Genomic DNA, 27,946 nt, shown 5'->3' on the forward strand with positions numbered 1-27,946 from the left:
CACTAGTATTTTATATCACCAGGAAAATCTAACTGCCTGTTCTTTTATTTCCCTCCAAATCGGCATCATTTACCTCACAAGTGAGGTCTTTACCTCAATAATCTGCTAGTGTGTGAGAGTTCCATTTCGAAGGAGAGAACCTCATAATATCCAGGGTTTCATTGTTTCGTGGCTATAGAACCTCAGAACTCCAGCTCTAGTCCTAGGATGGACTTACGTGCTTATTTATCTAAGCTCCTTCTTTTGCGGATGTTAACTGGGGTCAAGAGAAGTTCAGTTATTTCCTTGCAGTTAATAGAACTACCTGGGTGGAGGAACCAGGAATCACATCAGTGTGGTTTTCTGCACAATGTTCTTAACACAGATGTCTTCTTTTCTTGTAGGAAACGTGCACTGAGGATTTTCATCATGTTTTATGTCCTCACCTTCACTGGACTTTCATGTTACATACTATTTTTTGATGCTACGTTTATCTTTGAAAGCCTGCTCCCCACAATGCTTGGGCACCGCAGAATGTGGGAACTACGGGAGATCATCAGGCCTTTCTTGAACTTGCAAGTGGAAGACTTGTTACCCTCCTAAAGATATAGAAGTTACTGTTACCCTACTGACTTTCTCCCTAATAAAATTCTGGCTGTTCTTGTATTATGGTGGTTGACATATTTTTCAAAAAATACTATTGGATGTTCAGCAAAGGACATTATAGTTAAAAGGAAATTGGTTGCTCACAGACAGAAAAAATGAAAACAGTTTATCTTTACCCTTATGACTCACAATTACTTCTTGAATCATTCCAGAGGTTGTTTAAACATTTACTTCAAACCCCTAGCCTCTCCAACCCTGGGAACCTGAGACTATCCAGTATTAGCTTCCTCGGTATTTGCCCCATTTTGACCTTTGCTTCCTCAAAAAGGAAAACACAGAATTCTTCTTCATCAATATCAGTTTTACTTCAATTGGATTGGGGCCATATTTTGCTAGTAGTGGATATTTCTTGGTTTTGCTCCTAACATTCATTTTTCCTTTTAGTAACAGGACCCTAATTTTGCTTTGAAAGAACTATCTTTACCCAGTGAGCATAATTATAGTGGTCTTCCAGTCAGTGTCCCCTTTCTTTCTATTAACAACAGTTGGGAATATATTGAATCAGACATTCTCTAAGAATGAGAATTTGGGGGGTGCCTGGATGGCTCAGTTGGTTAAGTGTCTGACTCTCGATCTCAGCTCTGGTCTTGATCTCAGGGTCATGAATTCAAATCCTGAATTGGGCTCCACACTGGGTGTGAAGCCTACTTAAAAAATAAAATAAAATAAAATAAATAAAATAAGAATGAGAATGAGAATTTTGAGAAGAATCATATAAAAAAGACAAATGATTTGAAACTTCTATTTTAACTATTTGAACTACTCTATACCTTTTCCGCTGAAGTTTGTCAGAGTTGGTTCTGTTGCTTATGATAAAAGAAATTTTAATTGATACAGAAGTTTTGAATGCTCAACTGGAGCATTTTTATCCCTAATTGTGTAGGTAATGGGGAAATTGTAAACTTTATCTGCAATATGAAAAACAGTTTTAATTGAACTGTTTAAGGTTAATAGAACCATAAAGAACACATTGGCTTTAGGAGAACAGAAGGGATGTGAGGGATGAGTTAAAAGGCCATTCAGTGGTTCAGGTGAGTGAAGGATGGGGAGACGAGGATGGAAAGGAGATGAGGGGTGAAGAAGACATTGTAAGGATGGGTTCTACGACACTGGGTTGTGCATTGGATGTGGGGTTGGAAGGGTGGTGATAGGGAATGTGGCCCCAATTCTTACACTTGAACGGATCTTGAAGGATGGATAATATTTTCATGCCAGAGATGAGGAAAAGGCATTTCAGAGAAAAGAAACATCTGAGTAAAACTTAGAAGCCATGAGTATAAGGCAGAGTAAGGAAACTTGCTAGAGTATATTACTCAACAAACCAGTTTATATAGTCCTTTCAAAAAGCACAGCCTCACTCATTTTTGTGGTCTCTGGAACAGTGATTCCCAAATAACCGGTCCATTAACTGAATGCATCAGAATCACTCGGGGAGCCTTACACATTGAAGATTTTCAATCCCACCTCCAGATATTTACATTCAGTAGAGCTAATGTGAAGTCCAGGCACTTTATTTTTTTAAATCTCCCCAGCTGAATATAATACAAAGCCAAATTTGGGAACCATGCCTTGGTACCCTTTAGGACAATGCTGTGCACACAATAGATACTCAAGAAATACCTACTGAAATAATCTAAGTTATGTGTTTTTCTCTTTGTGGTCTCCCTATCACCTCATCAAGTGCTACATTTAATATTTGTTCAATAATTTCCATCATAGCCATTTTCCCAATGATACCTTCAACTCCTTTGCTATCTTTTTGCTTTAACATTCTAGAAATCACCAGGTCCTTCCAATTCTTGTACAGCAATTTTTCTCAAACAGCCCCCATTCTTTACATTTGTAATGTTTCTATTCTGATAGCCCTGATTATACAAGTGGATTACTGCTAGCGAAAGCCAGCCTGTTATTTCCTCTTCTATAGACTATTATATATATGCACAATGTTAGAAAAGAATAGACTCCAAATGCCAATTTCATCCTGATATTCTACAACCAGAAAACCGTATCAGTGTCTAGAAATGTGAAATGTACTTCTGAGTGTTTTTCAGGCCGTGATACTGAATGGAATTCCACAAAGAAACATTCAGTTATACAGTTGTCTGAGCGTCACCTCCAGAAATTCTAAATCTTTAGATCTAGGATGAATCTCTAATATCTTCCATTTTAATAGATTCCCCTAACAAGTCTTAGGACTCAAAGTTTAAGAACCACCATACTATGCTATGAGCAAAAGCTACCTGGGATTCCAATTTGGCTGAGATCCCATACAATGTTAATCAAGAGGGGACTCCTTTTTAGGGGAGGGAGAAGGCAAGGGTATGGATGAGGAAATTTCCAGGACAAACAGTAAAGGGAAAAAAAAATCCAAAAGCTCTGGGAACAATGAGTAATATATTCAAAAGGTCTTGTGATAGTGAGAGAATATGCTGACAGATTTTTTTTTAGAAGTCACAGATTTATTTTCAAATAAAGGGACTACTCAGACCAATTGGTAGACAGAACTGGGTGTATGTTTTTTGATAATCTTCAGGAAAATTCCCATTGCTGGATACGGTATCTGCTGATTTGTGTGTAAAACCAAAAAAAGAAGCATTGAGTTTAACTAGCTCAAGTAAAGCCAAAAGTGCTGCAATGACCATGTAACACTAGTGATGAAAATAATGTAGGGAAATAGATTCTTTTAAGGAATAAATTCATATTGTACTGACTTCTAAGATATACTTTATTAATATTTAAACTAAGGTGGAATAATTTTCACTAGGGGATGAATAGCCTTAAAGTGGGAATGATACTATTTTCATATCAATTTATTTTCAATTTATCAACATCTCAAGCTAGAAAGCTGGGTGTCACAATGTCCTACTCCACTGAGAGAGAAAAACATTTAGTAAAGTACCATAGTATTAAGATGATATAAATGGCTATATGTGGCAATTCAGTTAACTGCTTTGTGTGGTTGGGTTTTATTTCAGATCTTTTAGACGCCACATTCAGTTGAGTCAACCACTATGCTCACAATCACTTACCAAAAACATCAGAATCACTTTACAAATATGATATTGGTTTTGGAGTAGGAGGACAGAAAATAAATGGTCACAGAATCTCCATACGTCGTTTATTTTTTAGTGAAGGCAGCTACGCTGTAGTGAAGGAAGCTTTAAATTTGGATTCGAAGTTACATTAGAGTCATGATCTGCTGCCAGCCGTGTGTTTGGTAGGGTCACCTAATCTCCACCCTCCCCCTGCTCTGAAGGGGATCCAAGCACTTGTTCCCCAGCTGTTCAGCGTATTGGCTGCTGAGAGTTCACAGCTAGGATCTCCCTTTGGGCTTGTCTTTGGTCAAAGGGATCTCCTTCACCTAAGGCTCCTCTCCTTTCCCAAGGGTAGGCTACATCCAACAACTGATCCAGGCCAGGGTACATTTCTGAAGCGCCATCCCGACTCAGAGCTCCCCATGAGATCCATTAAAGCTGTAGTGCAACTATTGTGTCGTAGTTCAGCTTCTCTCTCTGCCCCGTGCTGTTCCCATCATCCCCTTCAGAGGGGATGATCTAGAAAGTGCTCCTCAATAAACCTACCCTCAGGTCGGGATCTCAAAGTCCATTTCCCAGGGAACCTGACCTAAGACCCCAATAAAAATAAATGAAGACCAATTAAATGAGAATAAGCAAAGGCTAGTTATTTCAAACTTGCAAGGAAGTCAGCCACCTTCACTTGTGTCTTAACAGAGACTCAAGAAAGATAGAGGAGTGGGAAAGCTTTACAGTGAAAAAAAAGGAAGGCTTCAGGTATGTGGCTATTGGCATGAGGAAGATGTAGCTGGGCTAACTAGAAGCAGGGCATCTTACATAATGGTTAGGGGTGCATATTTGGCTGTTTCCGATTGGTCCTAAGCTGTTGGTTATTAATCACATCTCTGTTTACACATGTAAAAATAGTGGAAAATAACACCTGCCTCATGAGGTAGTTGAATTAAAGGACTTGATGCTTAACAGGTTGTAGGGTGTTGTTTTTATTATTACTGTGGACAATATTTTTAAATATGTGAGATTACCGAATTAAGAACTTTGGGTCTGACCTAATAGGGAAGAAATGAATTTGAATATACTTCCTGAGGTACTATTTCTTGAAATGAAAGTAACTGAACCACAAGTTTTGACTCCTTTCTTTCTCACGTTCCACTTGAGGTCTAATAGGAAATCTTTTGGTTCTACCTTAAAACACATGCAGAATTGAAGCACTCCCACTACCTCCCTGATACCAACTGCCTTGAGTACCAATCACCATTATTGCAAAAATTTTCTAATTGTCTCTCTGATTCTTCCTAATTCCACCCTTGCTCAGCAGTCAGAGTGATACTGTTTTAATGTACGTCAAATCAAATCACCCCTCTGCTTCAAAATCCTTCAATGGCCTCCCATTTCTTTTAGAGTAAAACCAAAATCTTTACAATGACCTTCAACGACCTGTACTTGGCCCTCTCTTGGCTCTCACATCACCCTGTTCTACTTGCCCCCTTGATCATACCACTGCAGTTTCACTGTCCATCCGGCTATCGCTGGAGCACATCGGCCACACTCTCACCTCAAGGGCTCTGCCCTGGCTGGTCCCCTTGCCTGTCAGTCTCTTCTCTGAGACTGAGAATATTCACATGGCTCACTTCCACATTGCCTTCAAATCTTAGCTCCAATGTTATCTTCTTGGCTATCATAAAAAAGGCAGATAGTAATAAGGATTGGTGAGGGCGTGGAGAAATTGAAAACCTGATATAACGCTAATGGCAATGTAAAATTAAATAGCCTCTTAGAAAAACAGCTCCTCAAAAAGTGAATGTACAGTTACCCTATGACTCAGTAATTTCACTCCTGGTGTATAGCCAAAAGAAATAAAAACATAAGTCCATACACAGACTTGTACATGAATGCTCCTAGCAGCATTTCATAATAGCTAAAAACTAGAAACAATCCAAATAACCATCAACTAATGAGTGAACAAAATATGATATGTCCATACAATGGAGTATTTATTCAACTGCAAAAAAAGAATGAAGTACTGAATCATGCCTCAACATGGATTACCCTTGAAAACATTATGCTAAGTGAAGGAAGCCAGATGCAAAGGCTACATATTATATGATTCCATTTACATGAAATGTTCAGAATGGGCAAATTCATAGAGACAAGATAGATTTATGGATGGGGGTGGGTGGGGAGGGAGTGACTAATAATGAGAACAGCATTTCTTTCTAGAGTGATTAAATACTCTGGAATTCGATAGTGGTGATGGTTGTACAACCTTGTGAATATACTAAAGATTACTGAATTTGTATATTATAAACTAGTGAATTTTATGATATGTGAATTGTATCTCAATTTTTAAAAATATCATCTTCATGAGACTTATATGGTCATCATGTTTCATATTGTAATCTTCATCCCCTCTCCATCCTTCTCAATTGCTCTTCTCTGCTCTATTTATTTTACTGTGACTTCTAACATATATATATATACACACACACACATATATACACATATATGTATATATACATATGTGTGTATGTATATATATATAGATAGATAGATAATTTATTCATTTATTAGGTCTATTGTTCACCTGTCTCTTCCTGTTGAAATTTAAGCTCCATAAGAGCAGAGACTAGACTAGGACTATAGAGACACTACATTATCTATATGCATAATACAAGAAAATACATCCATTTGAAAGGGGGGATGCTAGCATCACAATTACTAAGAAAGATTATTTTGCTCTGAAAGCTAAAAGGCTGAAGAGGAATGAGTTATATCTAGGGTGAAGGAGTCAAAGTCTAAAAAGGTCAGGTAATCACGAAGGAGAAAAATCTGTGAGGTTTGCACCTGAATAAAAGTTTAGAGGAAAAAGAGAAAAACATGCTCCACATACGGCAAATGAGTTTCCCAGTTATAATGACTAAATTCATTCACATAGACTATGGAATCACCTAGGCTAGAGAGAGCAAATTGGTAGGAACAAATGTGATAAGGGGTCCAGGACTTATTGGATCCCAAGGAAGCAAAAAAAAATTCACTAGCAGGGGGCACCTAGGTGGCTCAGTCAGTTGAGAAGCTGACTCTTGATTTCAGTTCAGGTCGTGATCTTACGGTTTGTGAGTTCAAGTCCCATGTTGGGCTCTGTACTAACAGCATGAAGCCTGTTTTGGATTCTCTCTCTCTCTGTCCTCCCCTGCTCATTCTCTCTTGCTCTCTCTCTAAAAATAAATAAATAACATTAAAAAAATACTTTCACTTAAAAAAAAATTCACTGGCAGGTGGAATTGAGCTGAAGGTTACACTGCTCACTTTGGATTAGAAGTAGATAAGATGGTATCTTCAAATTAGGGGTTCCCATGCCTGTGGCCAACCAGAACTGGGTAAAGATAGAGATTTTCACAGGACATTTTGTTTGCAATGAGGGATGATGCGTATGAGGGTGAGAGAGGATAGCCCCTTTGTCATTAAAGGGCCTGTTAGTCACCTCAGAGGTTATTTTCAATTTTGGCATAACTTCATGAAGTCTGAAACCATCTTAATTTTTAATTATTTTTAATTTCAGTTTTTGAATCTCTTTTTCTATGGGTATTTGAGGAGGCTCATTAATATTCAATATCGTAGAATAGTTACTGACCAAGTGACATGTCATTTCTGTTTGACTGCGTAAGCCGATGGCTTTTTCTCTCTTTCTCCTCAATTTAAAATTAACTGATTTTGCTGCTATGATCTCCAAGTGGTACAGCCTAACAAATAAAGCTAAGTTCAGAAGAATGTAGCAATATTTTTCCCAGCTGCCATTCCTCACTTCCCCTTCTTGCTGTAGAGATACAGTACCCTTGTCCTGTAGGACTCTGGATCAGATCCTGATTGGCCTAATCCAATCACAGTGGCCCTGATCTCTTTGTTAATGATTGGTTTAGAAGTAAGCATGTGATTAAATTCTGACCAATGATACTTGAAGGTATAACTACTGGGGGAGGGGAAGTTTCTGCGCTGTTTCCTTTATCCTAAAAGGAGACAGTAGAAAGAAAAATCTCTTATTTACTTTTGGATGTCACTGTGTGCAGATTTGATGCTTGAAATTCCTTAGATCATTTTGTAGCCATGAGGGGAATGTACAGTCTAGTTTGGGCTTGAAACCATTATTAGGGCAAAGCTGATGGATACAAGAGATAAAAATAGCCTGGATGCTCAATGGCATCAGTGAACCACTAACAACCTAATCTACAGTCCTATTGTATATGTCTTCCTACTGTTCCAGACTCTTAGATTTAGATCTAAGAGGAACTGAGGAGGTGGAGGCAGAGGTGGATGAGATAATTACTTTTCAAAGTCCAGTTTGATTTAAATATATATATATACATACATGTATATGTATATATGATGGAGGTTTTTATTTTCTTCAGTAAGAGGATCCAGACAAATTTTAATTTATGGTTAGCTGCTATCTTGGAATTAAATGATAGCAAAGAAAAGTTTTAATAATGTATCATCAAGTACATAATTAAATGCATTTGAGTGATATTTGGGTGAGGTAGAAGATGAGCCTACTCATGTTTGAATTCAGTTCTTTTGGTGTTTTATCAAATTCTTGTGTTGTTTATGTGGTTATTTTCCTTTCCTGAATAAGAACAAGCAGTAATGTCTGTTGTGACATTGGCGTTTACCAAATGAAGAGTACTTGACTAATAAGCAGTCTCAGACATGGCCAAATATCCTCCTGTACTTGTACTTGATGAGATCCAGGCCTTTCAAAATGATACCACATGTGATATTCCGTCTGCACTACACAGCTAATGTTCTTATGTGTGGATGTAGGAATAATTTGTTTCTTGTTTTCTTATTTTTCTTCTTTGAATTTGGTCAGTGAAGCATTAGGGAGAAAAAGAAAAATCTTTCAGAGCAGATCAAGTGACTAAAATGTCCTGGGTTTTGGAATTTTTAGTGGCACAAATTCCTTCCAAAAGTGAATGGTGTTTTCTCTGCATTTGGCAAAGTGAATTCTTACCTCTCAGATCAAGGTAAACACTCCAGGGAAGAATATGGCTGATTTGAGGGGAGAAAAGTCCTGGAGCTCCTGAGACCTTCACAGCCTCTCACACTCAAACTGTCTTGTGCCTCTGTGAAAAGTGTTGGGGAAAAGAGAGTAATGAGTGCTTTTTTAAAAAATTTAAACCCACGTTAATTAACATATAGTATAATAATGATTTCAGAAATAGAACTTAGTGATTCATCACTAAACACCCAGTGATCATCCCAAGTGCCCGCCTTAATGCCCATCACCCATTTAGTTCATCCCCCCACCCAACACCCCTCCAGCAACCCTCAGTTTGTTCTCTGTATTTAAGACTCTCTTATGGTTTGTCTCCCTCCCTGTTTTTATATTATTTTTTCCTTCCCTTTACCTATGTTCATCTGTTTTGTTTCTTAAGTTCCATGAGTGGAATTAAATTTCTTAAATTCCATACGAGTGAAATCGTATGATATTTGTCTTTCTCTGACTGACATATTTCGCTTGGCATAATACACTGTAGTTCTATCCATGTTGTTGCAAATGACAAGATTTCATTCTTTCTTTTTGATTGCCAAGTAATATTCCATTATACACACACACACACACACACACACACACACACACACCGCATCTTCTTTATCCATTCATCAGTCGATGAACATTTGGGCTCTTTCCATAATTTGGCTATTGTTGATAGTGCTGCTATAAACATTTGGGTGCATGTGCCCCTTTGAATCAGCATTTTTGTATCCTTTGGATAAATACCTAGTAGTGTAATTGCTGGGTCATAGGGTAGTTCTATTTTTAATTTTTTTGAGGAACCTCCATACTGTTTTCCAAAGTGGCTGCACCAGTTTGCATTCCTATCAACAGAGCAAAAGTGTTCCACTTTCTCAGCATCCTTGCCAACATCTGTTGCCTGTGTTGTTAATTTAGCCATTCTGATAGGTGTGAAATGGTATCTCATTGTGGTTTTGATTTGTATTTCCTGATGATGAGTGATGCTGCGCATGTTTTCATGTGTCTGTTAGCTATCTGGATGTCTTTGGAAAAGTGTCTATTCATGTCTTCTGCCAATTTCTTCACTTGATTATTTGATTTTTGGGTGCTGAGTTTGATAAGTTCTTTATAGATTTTGGATACTAAATCTTGATCTGAAATGTCATTGGAAAATATCTTCTATTCCTTTGAGTTTTTCTGATTGTTTCTTTCAATGTGCAGAAGCTTTTTATATTGATGAAGTAATGAGTGCTTTTTGACTGCAAGACTGCGAACACATCAACATAACTTCAGTGGCTTTGCAGATAAGGCTACAATCAACTTTAGGGCAGATTATCTTCAGCAAAATTCTATTCTCTAGCACAAGAAGAACACAAATGTAAATAATAAATGTAACAATGATTGTTATTAACTAATAATTTAATAATACACATACAATAATAAAAAATAATTATATTGTTTATGAAGTGATTACTGTGTTTCATGCATCATGTTAAATCTTTCATATGCATTTTATTATTTGATCCTCACAGTTCATTGATAAGCCAGGTATTGTTGTTATGCCCATTCTTATGCATGAGGTAATCGAGGCACAGAGAGAAGAAGTCACTTGTCCATAGTCCCACTGTGAATGGTAGAGTCAAGATTTGAATCTAAATCTGTCTGGATGCAGTAGCCTTTCATGTGACACATAGCCTCCCCAAACCGGGTTGTAAATTCTGTGACAGCAGAAACAATGCCATGTTAAACCCTGTGTATTTAGCATCTAGAACATTACTTAGAAGACAGCAAGTGTTGGGATGCCTGAGTGGCTCAGTTGGTTAAGCGTCCAATTCTTGGTTTCAGCTCAGGTCATGACCTCATGGTTCGTGAGTTCAAGCACCTCATTGGGCTCCATGTTGATAGCATGGAACCTGCCTGGGATTCTCTCTCTCCCTCTCTCTGCCTTGCCTCTACTCTCTCTGTCTCTCAAAATAAACTCTAAAAAATTTTTAAAAGAATATAGCAACTGTTCGATAAATATTTATCAATGAATCAATGAACTGACGTGTTAAGTGTCAAGTTCAGCCTCCACAGTGCAGTTGCTTTCAGATGCCACCTGCCACATCGCCCTTCTCTGGCATCATCTCTGCCACTCATCACTACTCCCAGAAGTCACGTTGATGCAAAGGTCATTGACATAGGATTGGAATGGCCAGTGGCCCACTTTTCACCCAGATTGAGCTACAACCTTTTCTGCTTCCTCTTTGTCTACTCTCCAAACTGAATCCCCCTCTGGAAGTCAAAGTAAGTCTAAATCCCATTACTTATTCTAGTACTCAGAGGTACACTAGAGATTAAGGGTGCCCCCTCGACCTTTCCCAACTTCTGGGCATGAAGCCCACACAGCCTGTCCCAATCTAGACACTTGTGTTTCCTTTAGCTTCTGGATAGTGACCTTACCACATGCTCAAAACCCAGATTTGGTCCCATGACTTGTTTTTCCTTTGGAAGAGCTTTTGCTACATGTGACTGATGAGTGAGCACAGCAAATGGTCACATTATCTTGTTTAAAAATAGAGGCTTAACAGTTGGAATGCTTTTGTCTATAACAGAATACCTAAGTAATATTGACTTAAAGAATAAGGACATGAGGCGCCTGGGTGGCTCAGTCGGTTAAGCATCTGACTCTTGATTTCTGCTCAGGTCATGAGCTCACAGTTCATGAGTTTGAGCCCCCCGCCAGGCTCTGTGCTGGCAGCATGGAGCCTGCTTGGGATTCTCCCTCTCTCTCCCTCTCTCTCTTTCTCTGCCCCTCCCCTGCCTGGGCTCTCCCCTTGCCTCTCAAAATAAACAAATAAACATTAAAAAAAAAAAGAATAAGGACATTTATTACATCACATGACAAAATGTCTGTAGCCAGGTTGGTTCCAGGGTTCAGTTAATTAAGCACCTCAATGATGCCAGTGCTCTGAACCACCTTATCTTCCATTCTCTTGGCTTTCCCTTCATGTCCCAAGATGGACCTTCACTGTGAAGAAGCTTGATAAGCCAGGTATTGTTGTTATACCCATTCTTATGCATGAGGTACATAGAGGGTAAGTGGCTTGTCCATAGTCCCGCTGTGAATAGTAGAGTCAAGGTTTGAATCTAGATCTGTCTGGATGCAGTAGCCTTTTTATGTGACACACATCCTCCCCAAACTGGGTTGTAAATTCTATGACAGCAGGAACAATGACATGTTAAGCCCTGTGTATTTAGCATCTAGAACGTTACTTAGGAGATAGCAAGTGGTTACTGCTGCACCAATGTCTTCGTGTGATACAACATGCAACAAAAGAAAAGAACAGGGACAAATCTTTCCTAGAAGCTCCCAGCAGACTTCTTGGGAACCATTGGGTACGGTAGATTATAGGCCACCCAAACCAATTACTGGCCCTGATCTGCCACCCTTCCCACTCCCCTGTACTGTGAGTTTAAGCACAATGAACCCTTCTCCTGTCCAGCTGTCATGACATAATAGAAAGAAATCAGGTATATACAAAAGGTTAACGGTTATCTCTGGGGGGTGAGACTTTTTGAAAATGTTATACAATGTACATGTACTACTTTAAAAAATACTTTATTTCAAAATAATTTCAAACTTATAGAATATTTGTAAGAAAAAAATGAGGAACTTCATATATCCTTTGCCCAGATTCATCAATATTTAACATTTTGCCACATTTTTTTTTTACTAACTACTCTATTTTTGTTGGAACCATTTGAAAATCTGCATATATAATTCCTTTTACTTCATAATATTTGAATGTATATATCCTAAGAACAAGGATATTCTTTCACAGACCAATAGTATAGTTATAAAATTTAAGGAGTTTAACATTGATACATTCCTTTAATCAACTACCCATGTTTTAATTTTGTCAATTGTCCCAATACTGTCCTTTATAGAAATTTTTTTCCTATACAAGATCTAGTCCAAGATCATGTATTATTTGTCTTTTTTTTTTTAATTGAAGCATAATTGACATCTGGCATTATTAGTTTCAGGTGTACAACAAAATGATTCAATATTGGTATATACTGTGAAATGATCATCTCAATAAGCCTAGTTAATATACATAGTTACAGAATTCTTATTCTTATGATGAGAACTTTTAAGATCTACTCTCTTAACTTTCAAATATGCAATACAGTGTTATTAACTACAGGCACCATGCTATCCATTATATCCCCATGACTTATTTTATAACTGGAAGTTTGTACCTTTTGACTCCTTCTCATTTTGCCCACCCCCATCCCTTGCCTCTGGCAACCACCAATCTGTTCTTTGTTTTTATGAGCTTCTTGGGTTTTGTTGTTGTTGTTGTTGTTTGTTTTTTGTCTTAAGATTCCACATATAAGTGAAATCATAAGGTATTTGCCTTTCTCTGTCTTATTTTTACTTAGCATAATGCCTTCAAGTTCCATCCATGATGTCACAAATGGCAAGATTTTATTCTTTTTTATGGCTGAATAATATTCCATTGTATATATACCACTTTTTTTTTTTTAATCCATTCATCAAGTTTGGACACTTAGGTTGTTCCCCATATCTTGGCTATTGTAAATAATGCTGTAGGGAACATGGAGGTGCAGATATTTTTTTGAATTAATGTTTTTATTTTCTTTGGATAAATACCCAGAAATGGAATTACTGAATCATATGGTAATTCTATATTTAATTTTTTGAGGAAGCTCCATACTGTCTTCCATAGTGGCTACAATTTACATTCCCACCAGAGATGCACAAAGGTTCTCTTTTCTCCACATCGCAGCCAGCATTTGTTCTCTCTTGTTTTTTCATAACAGCCATTCTACCAGGTGTGAGGTAGAATCTCATTGTGGTTTTGATATGCATTTCCCCATATTTAGTGATGTTGAGCATCTTTTCATGTACCTGTTGGCAGTCTAGATGTCATCATGGGAAAAATATCTATTCAGATCCTCTGCCCATTTTTTAGTCAGATTTGTTTTATTCTATTGAATTGTATGAGTTTTTTAAATATATATTTTAGATATTATACTCAAATATTATTTCCCATTCGATAGGTTGTTTTTTTCATTGTGTTGATGGTCCCCTTTGCTATGCATAAGCGTTTTAGTTTGATGCAGTCCCATTTTCTTATTTTTGTGTTGCCTTTGTTTTGGTGTCAAATCCCCCAAAATCTTTGCCAAGACCAATGTCAAGGAGGGTACTGCCTTTCTTCTCGGAGTTTTATGGTTTTAAGTCTTACATTCAAGTCTTTAATCCATTTTGAGTTGATTTTTGTGTATAGGGTCAGATAGTGGTCCAGTTTCATTATTTTGTATATGGCTGTTCAGTTTTCCCAACAGTATTTATTGAAGAGACTGTCCTTTCCCCCATTGTATGTTCCCGGCTCTACTGTCATAAGTTAATTAGCCATATATGTGTGGGTTATTTGTCTTTTTAATTTGCTTTCAACGTTTCCCTCTCTTTCCATGCCAGTGACATTTGTTTTGTTGTTGTTTTTTAAGAGTAGGCCAATCATTTTGTACAATGTCCTCAATTTGGGTTTGTTTGATGTTTCCTCATGATTAGATTCAGATTATGCATCTTGAGCCAGAATATCACCTAAATGGTGTTGTGTCCTGCTCAGGGCATCATATCTGGAAGCATACAAAGTCCATCTGCCCCTTATTAGTAATGTTAACTTTGATCACCTGGTTACATCTGGTTTCCCCACTGATGCATGATATTTCTAATCATAAAGGAAAATGTCTTCTTAAAAACTAATACATTATAAACGATCACATTACAACAACTGGGAACTGAGTTTAAATGAAAAACTCTATGCTATGCTCTCTTGATCATGCAAGGAAAAACTTGTTACACCCCATCAATAATACTGAATTTGAGAGACAGGAATGGGATTTTAAAGCATCACGTTTCAGAAAAGAAGGTTAGGGTCTGGAGAGGTGAAGTAACCTGCCCAACATTAGTATCAGAGCCAGGACTAGGACCACAGTACAGTCCCTGATCTGCCACCCTTCCCACCCCGCTGTAGCTGTGAACCAAAGCACAGCAAATGCTTTCCGTGTCTAGCTGTCACCAAGAACTCTTTTCTTTATGGGGCACCTGGGTGGCGCAGTCGGTTAAGCGTCCAACTTCAGCCAGGTCATGATCTTGCGGTCTGTGAGTTCGAGCCCTGCGTCGGGTTCTGGGCTGATGGCTCAGAGCCTGGAGCCTGTTTCCGATTCTGTGTCTCCCTCTCTCTCTGCCCCTCCACCGTTCATGCTCTGTCTCTCTCTGTCCCAAAAATAAATAAACGTTGAAAAAAAATTTTTTAAAAGAAGAAAGCTGGTGCTCCCCCTCACCCACCTCCTTGCCATTCCATATTATGATACTCCCAAGTCCTTAGTCCAGACTCCAGATCTGCTCATATGAAAACACTATCCATGTCCAAACTGGAAATGGGTTTCCTGTTTTATCATTTAAATGAGTTACCTTACTCCCCAGTTATCTCCACAAACTCACTTCTCACTGCTCATGCTCACAGCTTGGAGCCAGCAAAAGAATGAGATAAAGCAGCTACACAATGGTGTGTTGGATGTATTCCACAGAGGTGCCTTTGTGTAACTTGTGAGGGGAAGAGTAGTGATTTTTTTTTTCTGGCTAGAAACAGTCAACTGTGCTATTTTGAAATCTACCAAAGGCAGACAGTCCAACAACCTATAATTGTAGAGAGGGGCCATCTTTCCTGGCAGCCGTGTCTGTGTGTGTAGGTTGTGAAAGGCAGTACTGGCCCAGAAGTAGACCCAGTGCCAGGAGAGCTGAGGTTTCAACCCTGTGCTATCATTTTACTAATAAATTTCCTGTATTGCCATCTTATTTCATGATAGCAAGTACTGACCTTTCTGTGCCTCTGCTTCTCCTATTGGTGATAAGAAGAGACAGACACTCGCACATACTTACATGGGTATTTGTGAAGGCAAATAGAGAATAATGAATGGAACAAATCTTAGAGGCTCTTCCACTAACTGGTTGTTATGGGACTGTTAGGAACTGAATTGTGTTTCCCTACCTCCTGCCCCTCACCCCCATTCATATGTCAAAGACCTAATGCCTACTACCTCAGAATGTGACTATATTTGGAGATAGGCTCTTTAAAGAGGTAATTAAGTTAAAATGAGGTCAATAGGGTAGGCCATAATTCTGAAGACCATGTGAAGACAAAGAAAGAGGGCAGCCATCTACTAGCCAAGGAGAGAGACTTCAGAGGTAACCAAGCCTGCTGACACTTTGGTTGGACTTCCAGCCTCCAGAATTGTGAGAAAATCAATTTCTGTTGCCTAAGGTACCCAGTCTATGGTATTTCATTTCATCACTTTAGCAAATCAATGCGGGTATCTTGGGAAATATACTCCTTCTAGAAAGGATAAACTATGTAATCTGTGGGACCCAGTGTAAAGGGGCCTCTTAAAAAATTAAGAATTTCAAGATGGTGACAGTAGAGAATTAAACCAAGTATGAAGCCCCTCTAAGTGTGGGCCCTGGGTGACTCCACACATCTTCCACCCATGAAGTCAGTTCTGCTTCTAGACTTCAGTTTCCTTATTTGGAATGTGGTGATGATAACTGCACCTACTTTAGGTTTGTTGAGAAGATTAAATCAGATTCTAGGACTACGTTCTCAGAAAACCTGAAAGGGTAACCAAGAAAGGTGTTCAAAGTTTAGCATTAAATGTCTTGCTGAGGTTGAGTCACAGGGTCACAAGAAAGAATAGCTTGGTTTTTTTCTCTATGGTCAGTGAGACATTAGTCGGTGGGAGGGGAGAGTGTGCATGGAGGGGGGGCAGGGACATTTCAGAGCTGAGAGACTCTGTTGGAGTGAACAGTGCAGATTATTTGGTAATTTGCTTATTTTATAGTCTTAGGGCCCCTGGTGCAGGGCATATGATTTCTTTCTCCTCACTCCCTCCTGCTCCACTGGAAGTGGTATTTGGACCCTGGAGCTTCTGAGTTGCTGTCTGACTTTCTGACAAAAGTGTTATTATTTCCACACATATGACTCTCTTATTCTATAAATAAATAAAGCTTTAGAAGGCAACTGAACACAACTCTGATGTCGAAAATAGGACAGGACAAATAAAGCTGATCCTTATAAGATTAATCCTCATTAGGAGGGAAAGTAAGGGGATTCTGAGTGGCATTTTGGAAGGGGTGATTATTTTCTTTGACATATTTATTCCCTTCTAAGAGCATTTAGAAGCCAGTGTGTTGAACGAATTAGAATAAAATGCCCAGCACTAACAACTTTTCAAACAATTATAGCATAAAGAAATAATTTTTAGTCAACACATAAAGTTCTAAATCTTCTGCTGGTATCTCAGCAGATTTCAATTTTTTGCAACTCCACCTCTACAAAGGCAGGTTTGAATCTAGGCTCCAACTCTTTCCTTTCTTAACATGATGACGGAAGCACTGATTCACAATATCCACTGACAGCCCTTTTGAAAGCAAAGCTCAGAGGCTTGCTAATGAGCCCTATGAGAAAGCATCACTGGGGCGCCCGGGTGGCTCAGTAGGTTGAACATCCGGTCATGATCTCGCAGTTTGTGGGTTTGAGCCCTGCAATGGACTCTGTGCTGACAGCTTGGAGTCTGGAGCCTGCTTCAGATTCTGTCTCTCTCTCTCTCTCTCTGCCCCTCCCCTACTCGCCCTCTGTCGCTGTCTCTCTCAAAAATAAACATTAAAAAAAAAAAAAAAGCATCACCTGTCCTCGTATCTGTGGTCACTCTCACAAATAAAAGCAAAATGGGGTTGATTGAGAAAAGTTTGTTTTTTAATGAACAAAAAGAGAGTAGTAGCATATGCCCTGATTTTTTTTTTCATTATAATTAGAATAAATCTAAACTCCTCCAATATCTTAAGTGATCTGGCTGCTTTGTGAGAGGTGGTAGAAAGATAAAACAATCTTCAAGCTTCTTTTCTTTTGGTCTTTGTTCATTGCCCCTATAATCATAGCCTCTTCGTTCTAGTTGCTTAGGGAAGGAATGAGGTAGAACAGGGTCATGTAATTAATATAATTATATTTAATTAATATGTAATGATAATTGCATGTTGAAAACTAACACATTCTAAAATTCCCACAGAGCGTGGAAAAATATACCACCAAGACAGACTGAGCCTGACTCAAAGTGAAGTCGCAAAGAAACGTGATTAAGAGACAAACTCCATCTCGATCACCAGACCACATCTTCGGGAATTCCACCTCATTTCGGAATCAAAACACTTCACTTCGTGCCATTTCTTTCAGGGAAGGTAAAATGGTCTCACATTTATGATCTCATTTGAAAACACAGTATTAGATTATTTCAAGTGTTCATACTATCTCAGGTGATGGAGATTCAGAACGAGATTATCTGGGGAATGAAGGAAATGCAAGAAACCACTGAACCATCAAGCCTCATAAGAACTGGAGCCTGGTTAAATATCCAACAGTAACTCTGTATCTGTCGTTCTTGTTAACTCAGCTTTTCTCTGAGCACACACTCTAGTCCTAAATTGGGTTCAATCATGCTAGCATGTGACTTCGGGCAAGTCAAGCTTTTGGTGGCATAGTTTCCTCATCTCTGAAATGGAAACAGACCTCACCAGGTTGAAGTTAATATATTTCAAGCATTTAAAATAGTACCGGAGACACAGAAATCGGTGTTTCCTATGATCATTATCATTTTTTAAAAATTTACATCCAAGTTAGCATATAGTGCAACAATGATTTCAGGAGTAGATTCCTTCATGCCCCTTACCCATTTAGCCCATCCCCCCCCCATAACCCCTCCAGCAACCCTCTGTTTGTTCTCTATATTGAAGAGTCCTTTATGTTTTGCCCCCCTCCCTGTTTTTATATTATTTTTGCTTCCCTTCCCTTGTGTTCATCTGTTCCGTGTCTTAAAGTCCTCATATGAGTGAAGTCATATGATTTCTGTCTTTCTCTGACTAATTTTACTTAGTGTAATACCCTCCAGTTCCATCCATGTAGTTGCAAATGGCAAGATTTCATTCTTTTTGATTGCCGAGTAATACTCCATTGTATTTCTATACCACATCTTCTTTAGCCATTCATCCCTTGACAGACATTTGGGCTCTTTCCATACTTTACCTATTGTCAATAGTGCTGTTATAAACATTAGGGTGAATGTGCCCCTTCGAAACAACATACCTGTATCCCTTGGATAAATACCTAGTAATGCAGTTGCTGCGTCGTAGGGTAGTTCTATTTTTAATTTTTTGAGGAACCTCCATACTGTTTTCCAGAGTGGCTGCACCAGTTTGCATTCCCAATTATAATTTTTTATTATCATTGTTATATTTTCTACTACTTCTACAGCTATTTCCCCCTACTCTTACAGTGTCTACTATCTCATGGTTCTGATTGCTGCCTTTTCTGTTTGTGACTTTCAGCATCTACATCTTTTTGCTTTGAGTTGCTGACTTTCTTCTGATCTCACTTTCTATACTTCATGCTTCTACTTACTTATGCTTCTGCTTATTGCTTTTCGACGTGCCTCTCTGCTTCTTTTTGCTTTTTCTATTCTCTGTTTTTTTCCTTTAATTTTTTTTAATGTTTATTTATTTTTGACACAGAGAGAGAGAGACAGAGCATTGAGCGGGGAGGGGCAGAGAAAGAGGGAGACACAGAGCCTGATGCAGGGCTTGAACTCACAGACTGTGAGATCATGACCTGAGCTGAAGTTGGATGCTCAGCTGACTGAGCCACCCAGGCGCCCCTATTCTCTGTTTTTTTTTATGTGCCTCACATTCAATGTCTTTTTTTAAATGTTTATTTATTTTGAGAGAGAGAGAGAAAGAGGGCACAAGAGGGGCAGGGGCAGAGAGAGAGAGGGAGAGAGAGAATCCCAAGCAGGCTCCATGCTGTCAGCGTAGAGCCCAACGCAGGGTTCTATCTCATGAAGCACAAGTTCATGACCTGAGCTGAAATCAAGAGTCAGATGCTTAACCGACTGAGCCACCCAGGCACACACATTCAATGTCTGGAGACAGAATCTGATGGGGCCACTTAGTGACTAGTTAGTAGGGAACTCTGATGAGTTCCCATGCTTGTGTCTGCTCCAGGCTTTTGGCAAGTTTACACTTGGCTGTCTTTGATTCAGGTGGGAATCCGAGGTCCAATCAAAACTGTTCAAGGGTTTCAGGAGGTTGACTGAGAATTGTGTGTGTAAAGAACCACTGTGGAACTGTGTCAGAAGCAAGCTGTGGGGGTGGCAGCATCCAGGGGTTTGTGGCTCCATTTCAGTGCTCTTTCTTTAGCATTATTGTCATTCCATTTATAGATGGGATTTATAGATGTCATTCCATTTATAGATGATGAGGTCATTTACGTCTTATGTCAAGTGTCAAAAATGTCAAGTGATCCTACGTGCTTTATTTAATTTTACCAAAGAAGAGGTGCTATTTCTTACACTTCTTTTTATTCAGGAATGGGTGATGATCTTTTTCAGAAACAGCATCTTGCAATGTAGAAGGTAGTTCTATGGCTATTACACTATAATTAATTGAGAAGTCAAGCAATATAGGGTCACATGGAAATTATATACGGAGAGATAAGAGAAACAAGGTTCAAAGCACTTAAAAGACATATACTAAGGTGATGGTTGAGACACTTTCTCCTTGTTCCCTTAATACCCTGGCTAGTTTAACAAACCACAGTACTAATTATCTTGTAATTCACAGGCTACCCAGTCAGCTTCCTTCAAGTGAAAAGGCCTTTCTGGAGATAGAAACTGGAGGAGACAGAGAGAGCAGGAGAGAAACTCATTTTTATAGGATTTGGGAGATAAGATGCTCTAACCTAAAGATTTGCTAATCAGCAACTTGTTTCAACTTGCCACGTCCCTTTAATGAGAGCATTTATTTAAACCAGCTGACCCATCCTCATTTTACATCTATTTTGACTAAAACTCATTCCTCTTAATCCTCTTAGAGGTTTCTGGATTGAAATCTAACATGCCATTTAAAATGTAAATTCTCCTGAAGTAGAAGAATTCTAGTTAAAGATTAGGAGAGACAAAATAAGGCAACAGTAAATTAATGATTGTCAGGTAAAAAGGTGAATGGGGTAGAAATTAATGGATTAGTCTGAGGGCTGGGAATCCTGCATGGCGCTCATCCAGAGAAGAGGGTACACTACAATGTCAAACTGGGTAAATTGTGATCAGTAGTGAGCCATGATATATTATTTAAAAAATGAGCTTCACTAAATATTGTGGGAGGTGATTATCAAAGGGGGGGAGTTACTGGTTATGTATAATGCTCTGTTGTTAAGTGAAAATGTTCCCGGGACCTCTGCAAAGGTTTGTGCACGGTGCATGTTGGTAGGAAGGAATGGCAAGGACTTGTCACCCCTGGAAAGGCCTGGCAGCCCCGGGGAGGGTCTGGCCTGCTTGGGAAGAATGCTATGCTGACCATCAGCATGGAATGGAAAATAAGAATTGCTGCTGTGTACTGAAAGGGCTGACTTGCCATCTTGCTGGCCTCTCGCAGAGTGTAGGAACCAGACATGCTTTTTAGGAAATTCAATTAAGTATGTTTGTAAATGGGATTAACTGTTTAAGGGAATTTAATTTGTTTAGTTTAACCATTAATTGAATATTAATCAAAGATCATGAAAAGCAATAGTCTCTATTTTTAATTAAGATTGTTTTCCATTTAAATATAGAATAATAAAATGGGTAATTGAATGTAACTGCACTTTTGGAGTTGTCTGGCAGGTAACCAGAGAATAACGTGTGTGTTCTGGGTTGCAAGGAAAGAGTGATTAAAATCAGACCCTGCTTGAAGCGAGATACTGGTCCTATTTCTAACCTGTCTCCATGGGCAGGAAGGGAATAGGGAGGAGGGTTGGATTCATAAACGATGATACGGTGATAGCTGAATAGTGGCTTAGTGTCCAGCTAAAGGATATTAAAATGGTGTCTGGGTTATCACCAATGCCATGCTTAGAATCAGACAGAATAAGCCACAATTTCCTTTAGAAGGAATTCTAAATCTAAGCGTGTTTCATTTGAATTTGGGTCCATGATTTATACCATGTGTCCTACTCACTCTGTGGTTAGCAGTGGGACTGGGACAAGAACAGTCTGAGGCACCCACATCTTTTAAGACAACGCTAGCAGAGTTCTTACTGAACTTCTAAAGACCTAGCTCAGGAGGTTAGGAGTTTTGAGCAAAAGTCAGCATTCATTCATTTGTTCATTCAGTGACTTTCTATTGAATATCTATAGGATGAAGCATGACTTTATATTCCCTAACGAACATAAAGATAAAACAAACTGGCATCCAGCCCTCAGGAATTTATAGTCAGTGAGGGACATAAGCCATGTATAAAAATAACAGTACAATTGTTTTGTGGCATAACAAAGAGGAAAATATGTTTACGGTGTCTTATTATGTGTCAGGCAATGTCCTCTGTCACCTTGCACATGACATCTCATCAAATCCTCACACTAACACTGTGCAGTAGCATTTACTAGAAAGGGACAAAAACCATCCTTAACTGAGAAAGAAATATTTTTCGGGAATATGGGTGCAAAGCCATTCAGTTTGCATGGCGAATATGAATATGAAGAAGAGTGGATGATTGAGCGCAGAAAGGTAAGTTGGAGGCCAGGATGTAAGGGCCTTTGGATGCCCAAAGAGAGTTTGGGCTTTGTACCCTGGTAAAGGGAGACATTCAAGTGTTTTGAAAGGAGTCAAGAATGATCAGGACCGTGCTTTAGAGAAGCAGCAGCTGGAAGCCCGTACAGACCAGAACAGGCACATGACGTGCCCTGGATGAGTCAGGTGAACTCCCGGTCTCTGCATCCAAACAAAGTGGGGGATGTGTCCTTGTGCCTGCATGGGCTTGGGGAAGGGGGAACAAAGATTCCACCCGTCCCTGTTATTCTGGAGGGCAGAACTGAAAAAGGGTAGATTGTGGACAAGCAATGCTTTAGATGTATAAAGAAAATAGGGCTTGCAGTCAGAGACCTTGCTTTCAGTCCCAGTTCCGGGTATTCGGGAACAATTCATTTATATAACCTTACTGAGCCTTTGATTCCTTATGCGAAAGGGGGCTAATAACATGCACCTTAATGAGCAGTTATGAGGGTTAAATGAGACACAGGACCAAGGTCTTTGGAGGGGAAAGTCAAAAAAGGAGGATCTGCTTGCTAGAAGAAAGATCTTGAGTGGGCCTCTCTCCTAGTTTGTATGCTCCTCGTTGCCAGGTAAATCCAAGCAGGGCCTTTCAAGGCTACTTGTGAGGAATGCTGTAGAAGGGGTTCTTCCAGCCAATTGGTGCATTAAATGACCTTTACAGTCCATTTCAAGTTCTATTTTTGTTACTCCCTGCAGGTTTCTCCCACTTTCAAAGTATTCCTCTCCCTACCCGTACCCCATAGTGTTAGCATCTGGCACAATTTATAGGTATTAAAGGTAAGGCTAACCATAGGAATAACTAGGCAGGAAATAGATATCTAGACCTGCAGAGCTCATTAGTGTTGAAACCACAGGAGTTGTAGATGGACTTTTCCATGAAGCCAGCTAGAATCCAGGATAATGGGTAAAGTCTGGGTATCTGTTCCTCATGCATCCTATTTCACTTCTGCTACATTGCTGTTATCCTTTGGGGCTTCTCCAAGATAGCCAGAGGCCAGTGCTATACATATGTCCTTTTTTTTTTTTTTTTTTGGTAAATGAAGCATTATGGTGAAGCCTAAATGTAGATAGAACAGAGAGAGGAGGGGTGCAGGGAGAAGGAGGCTGAACTTGCCCATTGGTTCCTTCCTCACCCACTCTGGAACCCTTGGTTTGAACACTACTGTTCCAGCCTGGGCCTGTTTTCAGCTTTCCTCTTGACTGTTTTGTTTTCTGGACTCTGATGGCAGCTGTTATCACTCCAGCTGCAGAGGGGATGGGAGGCGACTTCCTGTTATTCCATCCAGCCATCCCTATGGGGGTGGGACATTCCCTCCCCCATCTACTGCTGGTTGTAGCATGTGAGCCAGGATGCAGCCATCCTAGGACTGGGGCTGGAAGAATGACTGGTAGCCACCCAGCCACTGTTGGAAAGCATTTGGGGAACAAAGCAGGCAACAGGCACCACCGACAAGTGTGTCCCTGACTGAGGGGGCAGGGATAGTTATGATTTCCGGCTGTGAGATTATTGGTGGTTTGGGTGCATTAAGGAATGGACGGGGGTTAGGAGCGATATGATGATCCATTTTTCTGTAGTCCCATATTTTTGAGTGTTTGAATAACGTGTAAGGAATACAAAGAGGATTAAGCATGGAGCTTGCTTAATCCTGTGGGAAGATAAGGAAATACATAAAACTGGACGTAATTACCCATATGTTTATATCTCTGTACAACCTCAATAACCCTTACAATAACCTTTGATGTATTATCAGCCCCATTGTATAAAGGTGTCGTTACCAAGGTTTCTGATGGATGCTTCAGTGCCTTGCCCAGTTACACAGTAAGTAAGTGCCAGAACTGCGCAACGGACCCCCAGCCCTTTTTCCATTCACTGTAGCACACAGTGAGGACTACGACTTTAGTTAGGCTTTGAGGAAAGGGCAAGAGTTAACACAAAGAAGAGCTGGTATTCCAGGTAGGCCAGAAGGTAAGAATCAAGCAGCGATCTGTGAGTAGACCAGCTGGAATATAGCAGAGGGTTTCCCAGGAGTGAAATGGGAGATAAGGTGGGAAAGGTAAATAGAGGCCAGGTTAGGGAGAGTTTTGAATGGCTAGCTAAGAATTGTAGGGAAAGGGGGTCTGATTTAGAGGAGAAGATGTTAATGGCAAAAGCAAACAGTGTTTTAGAAAACTCATTTGGTGGTGATGGATGCATAGAAAGACTTAGAGCTGGGGAAAAATGAAGTCAGAAATACGCTATGAGGTTGGAATACTATAGGTCTGACAAACAGCACAATGGTATAATGGAAAGTGGATCTGTGACAGAAGTCTGGGTCTATGGATTTTTTCAGCATTATAGTGTCTGAATGAGTGTCTGTCGTGGGCAATCACTACTATAAAGGGAGAAAATGGTTTGGGAGTCAAATGGTTCTTGGTTTCAAGCCCAGTTCCGGATGTTCCGGAGTAATTTACTTCTATATAATCTTGCTGAGCCTTTGATATCTTATGTTAAGGTGGGGCTAATGACACTTTGCAGATTGGTTGTGAGGATTAAATGAGGCACAGTGTTTGACTCTGTGCATCTATCTACAATTTTTGGCAGAATAATGAAATGTAGGAGATGTTGTCATCAATCAAAAAGCAAACAATACAAACCAACAGAAAGCCAATACTTAATTCATTGTACTTCCAGAAGATAATGGATACTGTGCTATCTATATCTCATACAAATAGAGCCACAGTTCACCATTCAGTTCTGTCTTGGATCAGATATTAGGCAAACTGAAAGAACCATCTCCCGAGAATCATTCTGTTCTGTTAGCCAAGGGGATTATACAGCACGATATCTGTCAAGGGTAAATGTTAGTTAATTCTTAATTGATAGCTCAGCCACTGCAATTGGCTCCATTCAATAGTAATTATTCTCATGTGGCTTGTTGAACTCAATTGAGATTCCCCTCCTCCCCTCCCTTTTCAATAGTGCATGAAAGCAACAGCCTTAAGGTACTTAAAAAGGTAAATAGTAATTTTTCTTACTTCAAAGATTCATTTTTTTGTGTGTGTCCGAAGCTCGTGTGGTGTGATTTTCACCGCTAAAAGCAAAAGCAGCAGCACATGGCTGATAACGCCACCGGATAACAATTCAGAGCTGGGTCGCGCGGTTTTCTCGTCCAAACCTTTCCGGAGCTTTTGAAGTTCTAAATTCCCCATCTAAGGGAACACCCAGCAGTCCCAAGATGAAAGGGAAGAACAGTGAGCTGCCGTTTTCCTTTATTTGCATGACTTAAAGCTAGCCATTTTCTGCTCCACGCGCTGCGGGACTCGTACTTGCCCGTGACACAGAGGCAATTGTTTTTCCTTAAAAAGGGGGCTGGGGTGGGTTAGTTTCGTTTCCGATCTGGGACGTAGTAAATACCCCAGGAGAAGTTTAAAACACGATCCGCAAGGTTCTAGCCCATACCATTTACCCCCTTTTCTTAGAGATAGCAGCAAACGCAGCATTTTTTTTTTTTTTTTTTTTCCCCACCACCACCCACTCCCAGCCGTGGTCTAGCTCAGCGAGGAATGTATAAAATTAGTTGACTCCTCTGAGTGACGGTCTCCGGGCCCAATGAGCGGGCGCCCGGGCGCGGCCGACCCCACCCCCTTGCGAACTCTCTTTGGCTAATTCCCGCAGGGAGGGAGGAGAGAAGGCGAGTGGGAGGTGGGAGGGGGAGGTACCTGGAACTGGGAGTGATGTCAGCTCCTAGCTCTGTGCCTGCCCGGATTCCTGACATGGTGTAGGGCCGAGAGGGTGGGGAAGGCGGGAGCGGGACGGGAAGGGGTTCGGGCTGGGAGCCTGCGGCGGGGCCACCGTGCTGGGGCTTTGAACTCGGACGGAAGGTGAACCAGAACTTTTGGAACTGGCGCCGGCGGCTCTCCACTCCCCAGGTAAGGGCGTTTGGCTCCTCTCACAGACCGGAGGGAAGTGGCACCGTTGTGCGGTTGCAGCTGGGTGTTGCAGCCGCTCCTCCTCTTCCCCGGGTCGATTTCCTTTCCAACTCACTCCTGTTTCCCAGGGGGAACGGGAACTTTTCTGGGGGTGGGGTGGGGTGGGGGGCTTAACTCCTAGGGCTCCCAACTAGCTTAAATGTGAAAAATACCTACAGGATGGACATGTAAGGTATTGTCTGTGTCCTTAGACCCCCCCCACACCCTAGTCTCCCAGTAATACTTGAGAACCCCAGTTAGAGAAGTGTGTGTGTATGGGGGGGGTTGTATTTAAATGTGTGACAAAAAGTTTATGACATTTCGACCCCAAAATTGTGCTTTTTGAGAGAGAACGAAAGTTTTGTGTATTTTTTAGTTTCCTTGTGGCCTGTTACATGTTGACCTAAATGAAAGAATATCATTGTTATTCTTAATATTCTTATGTATCAACATAAAAAATCCCTTTATTGAGTCCAGTCAGGACAGGATGTGAGAAATTCACTTGGGGTGTATTAATTATGAGCTGTGGGAAAACTCGTCTCTTGGGGGCACACTTCTAAAACTCCCATCTCCTTTCACTCTGACATATTAACCGAGAATCCCTTTCATTGCCAACTTTCTGATCTGGAGGGGTTAGGAAGGCTGCTGAGGATCTTGAGATCTGTTTTCTGTGGCTGCTTGAGAAAAGGATGAGGGCTGGTAGTTGCGTTTTCAAGGATCATGTTTACAGAAGAGAGTTTGAACAGGGAAATAGTGTGGAAGGCGTTCCGAACTCTTAATTATAGGAGCGTGGATTTTTCAGCATGTGGGACCAAAACAAATCCTTTCAGTAAGAAGTGCAGAGAGCAGTAGAGGAAGAACTTAATTTAGTGTCTAAGTTTGGTATTTAGGAAAAGCAATTGGCCGTTGGGAGGAAAAGGTAGTTTGAGAAGTGGCAATAGAGAATTCTAATTTTTTGTTTATTTCCTGTTTGAAACCCTTTTTCCTGCTTGGAGATCTTGTCTGTGCCCAGGTAGCTAATTGGCTGTGGATTGGCTTTCTGGGAAGAGAATTCCATAAACTGTTTGAGAACCTCACTTATCAGTGCTTAAGTCTCTTTCTTTTGGAGGGGGGAAAAAAAACACAACAACCATATGGGCTGAGACCTCTGAGTCCAGTTTCCCTTTTCATTCACTACTGTTCCTCAGCAGTGAGGATCCTTCTGTTGCCAGGTCAGGTGTGAACTTCATTGTGAGTCAAAAACTGCATCCCAGGTGCCTTGAATGAAAGGGCATTTCCAGGAGGCGAGGAAAGAAAGAAGCTGAATTAATTTAGTAAATCCAAGTAGAGAAATAGGGAACACAGGACTTCATAGATGGGGTTCTCCATCTTTCAAGCCAGATGACAGTCAGGTTTCAGAGCTAGAAAGAAGTGGTTTGTTTTGCTTTTGTTTCTAAAACACCTGGATCTGTGTTATTCTTAGTTCTTGAAAAAATTAGTACAGGGTGGATCAGGAGCAGGCTTTTTGCAAAGGGAAGGCGTGTTTTACTGAAAAGGTCAGAACATTTTAATTTTGGTTTGTGTTTTGGGGCTAAGAAATAGCAGTTGCTCAGTGGCTCTGAGATAGTG

General features: G+C 40.1%; 2 protein-coding genes and 1 long non-coding RNA gene across 23 annotated transcripts in view; 2 read left to right on the top strand and 1 right to left on the bottom strand.

Annotated features, from left to right (window-relative positions):
• SMCO2 (single-pass membrane protein with coiled-coil domains 2) overlaps positions 1 to 582 on the top strand; it is a 33,506-nt gene extending 32,924 nt beyond the window's left edge. For all 7 annotated transcript variants that reach the window (XM_053226066.1, XM_053226068.1, XM_053226067.1 and 4 more), the window contains one exon: positions 384 to 582. In XM_053226066.1, coding sequence (XP_053082041.1) covers positions 384 to 582 — 199 coding nt within the window. The remainder of the gene's footprint in view (positions 1 to 383) is intronic.
• Positions 583 to 1,739: 1,157 nt separating this feature from the next.
• Positions 1,740 to 25,956, bottom strand: LOC128316374 (uncharacterized). The gene is made up of 3 exons (XR_008300191.1): positions 25,406 to 25,956; positions 8,683 to 8,794; positions 1,740 to 5,352 (listed from the first exon to the last, which is right to left on the bottom strand). It is a non-coding gene; the product is annotated as an uncharacterized LOC128316374 (long non-coding RNA).
• Positions 25,957 to 26,102: 146 nt separating this feature from the next.
• PPFIBP1 (PPFIA binding protein 1) overlaps positions 26,103 to 27,946 on the top strand; it is a 171,675-nt gene continuing 169,831 nt past the window's right edge. For 13 of the 15 annotated variants that reach the window (XM_015065216.3, XM_015065221.3, XM_015065219.3 and 10 more), the window contains exon 1: positions 26,130 to 26,299. The gene's annotated coding sequence lies outside the window, so the exon portion shown is untranslated. Of the gene's footprint in view, positions 26,300 to 27,946 lie in introns of all 15 variants that reach the window. The other 2 variants (XM_053226074.1, XM_015065218.3) reach the window with 2 other exon arrangements.

This window comes from Acinonyx jubatus, chromosome B4 (assembly GCF_027475565.1).
Source record: "Acinonyx jubatus isolate Ajub_Pintada_27869175 chromosome B4, VMU_Ajub_asm_v1.0, whole genome shotgun sequence".
Lineage (NCBI taxonomy): Eukaryota > Metazoa > Chordata > Mammalia > Carnivora > Felidae > Acinonyx > Acinonyx jubatus.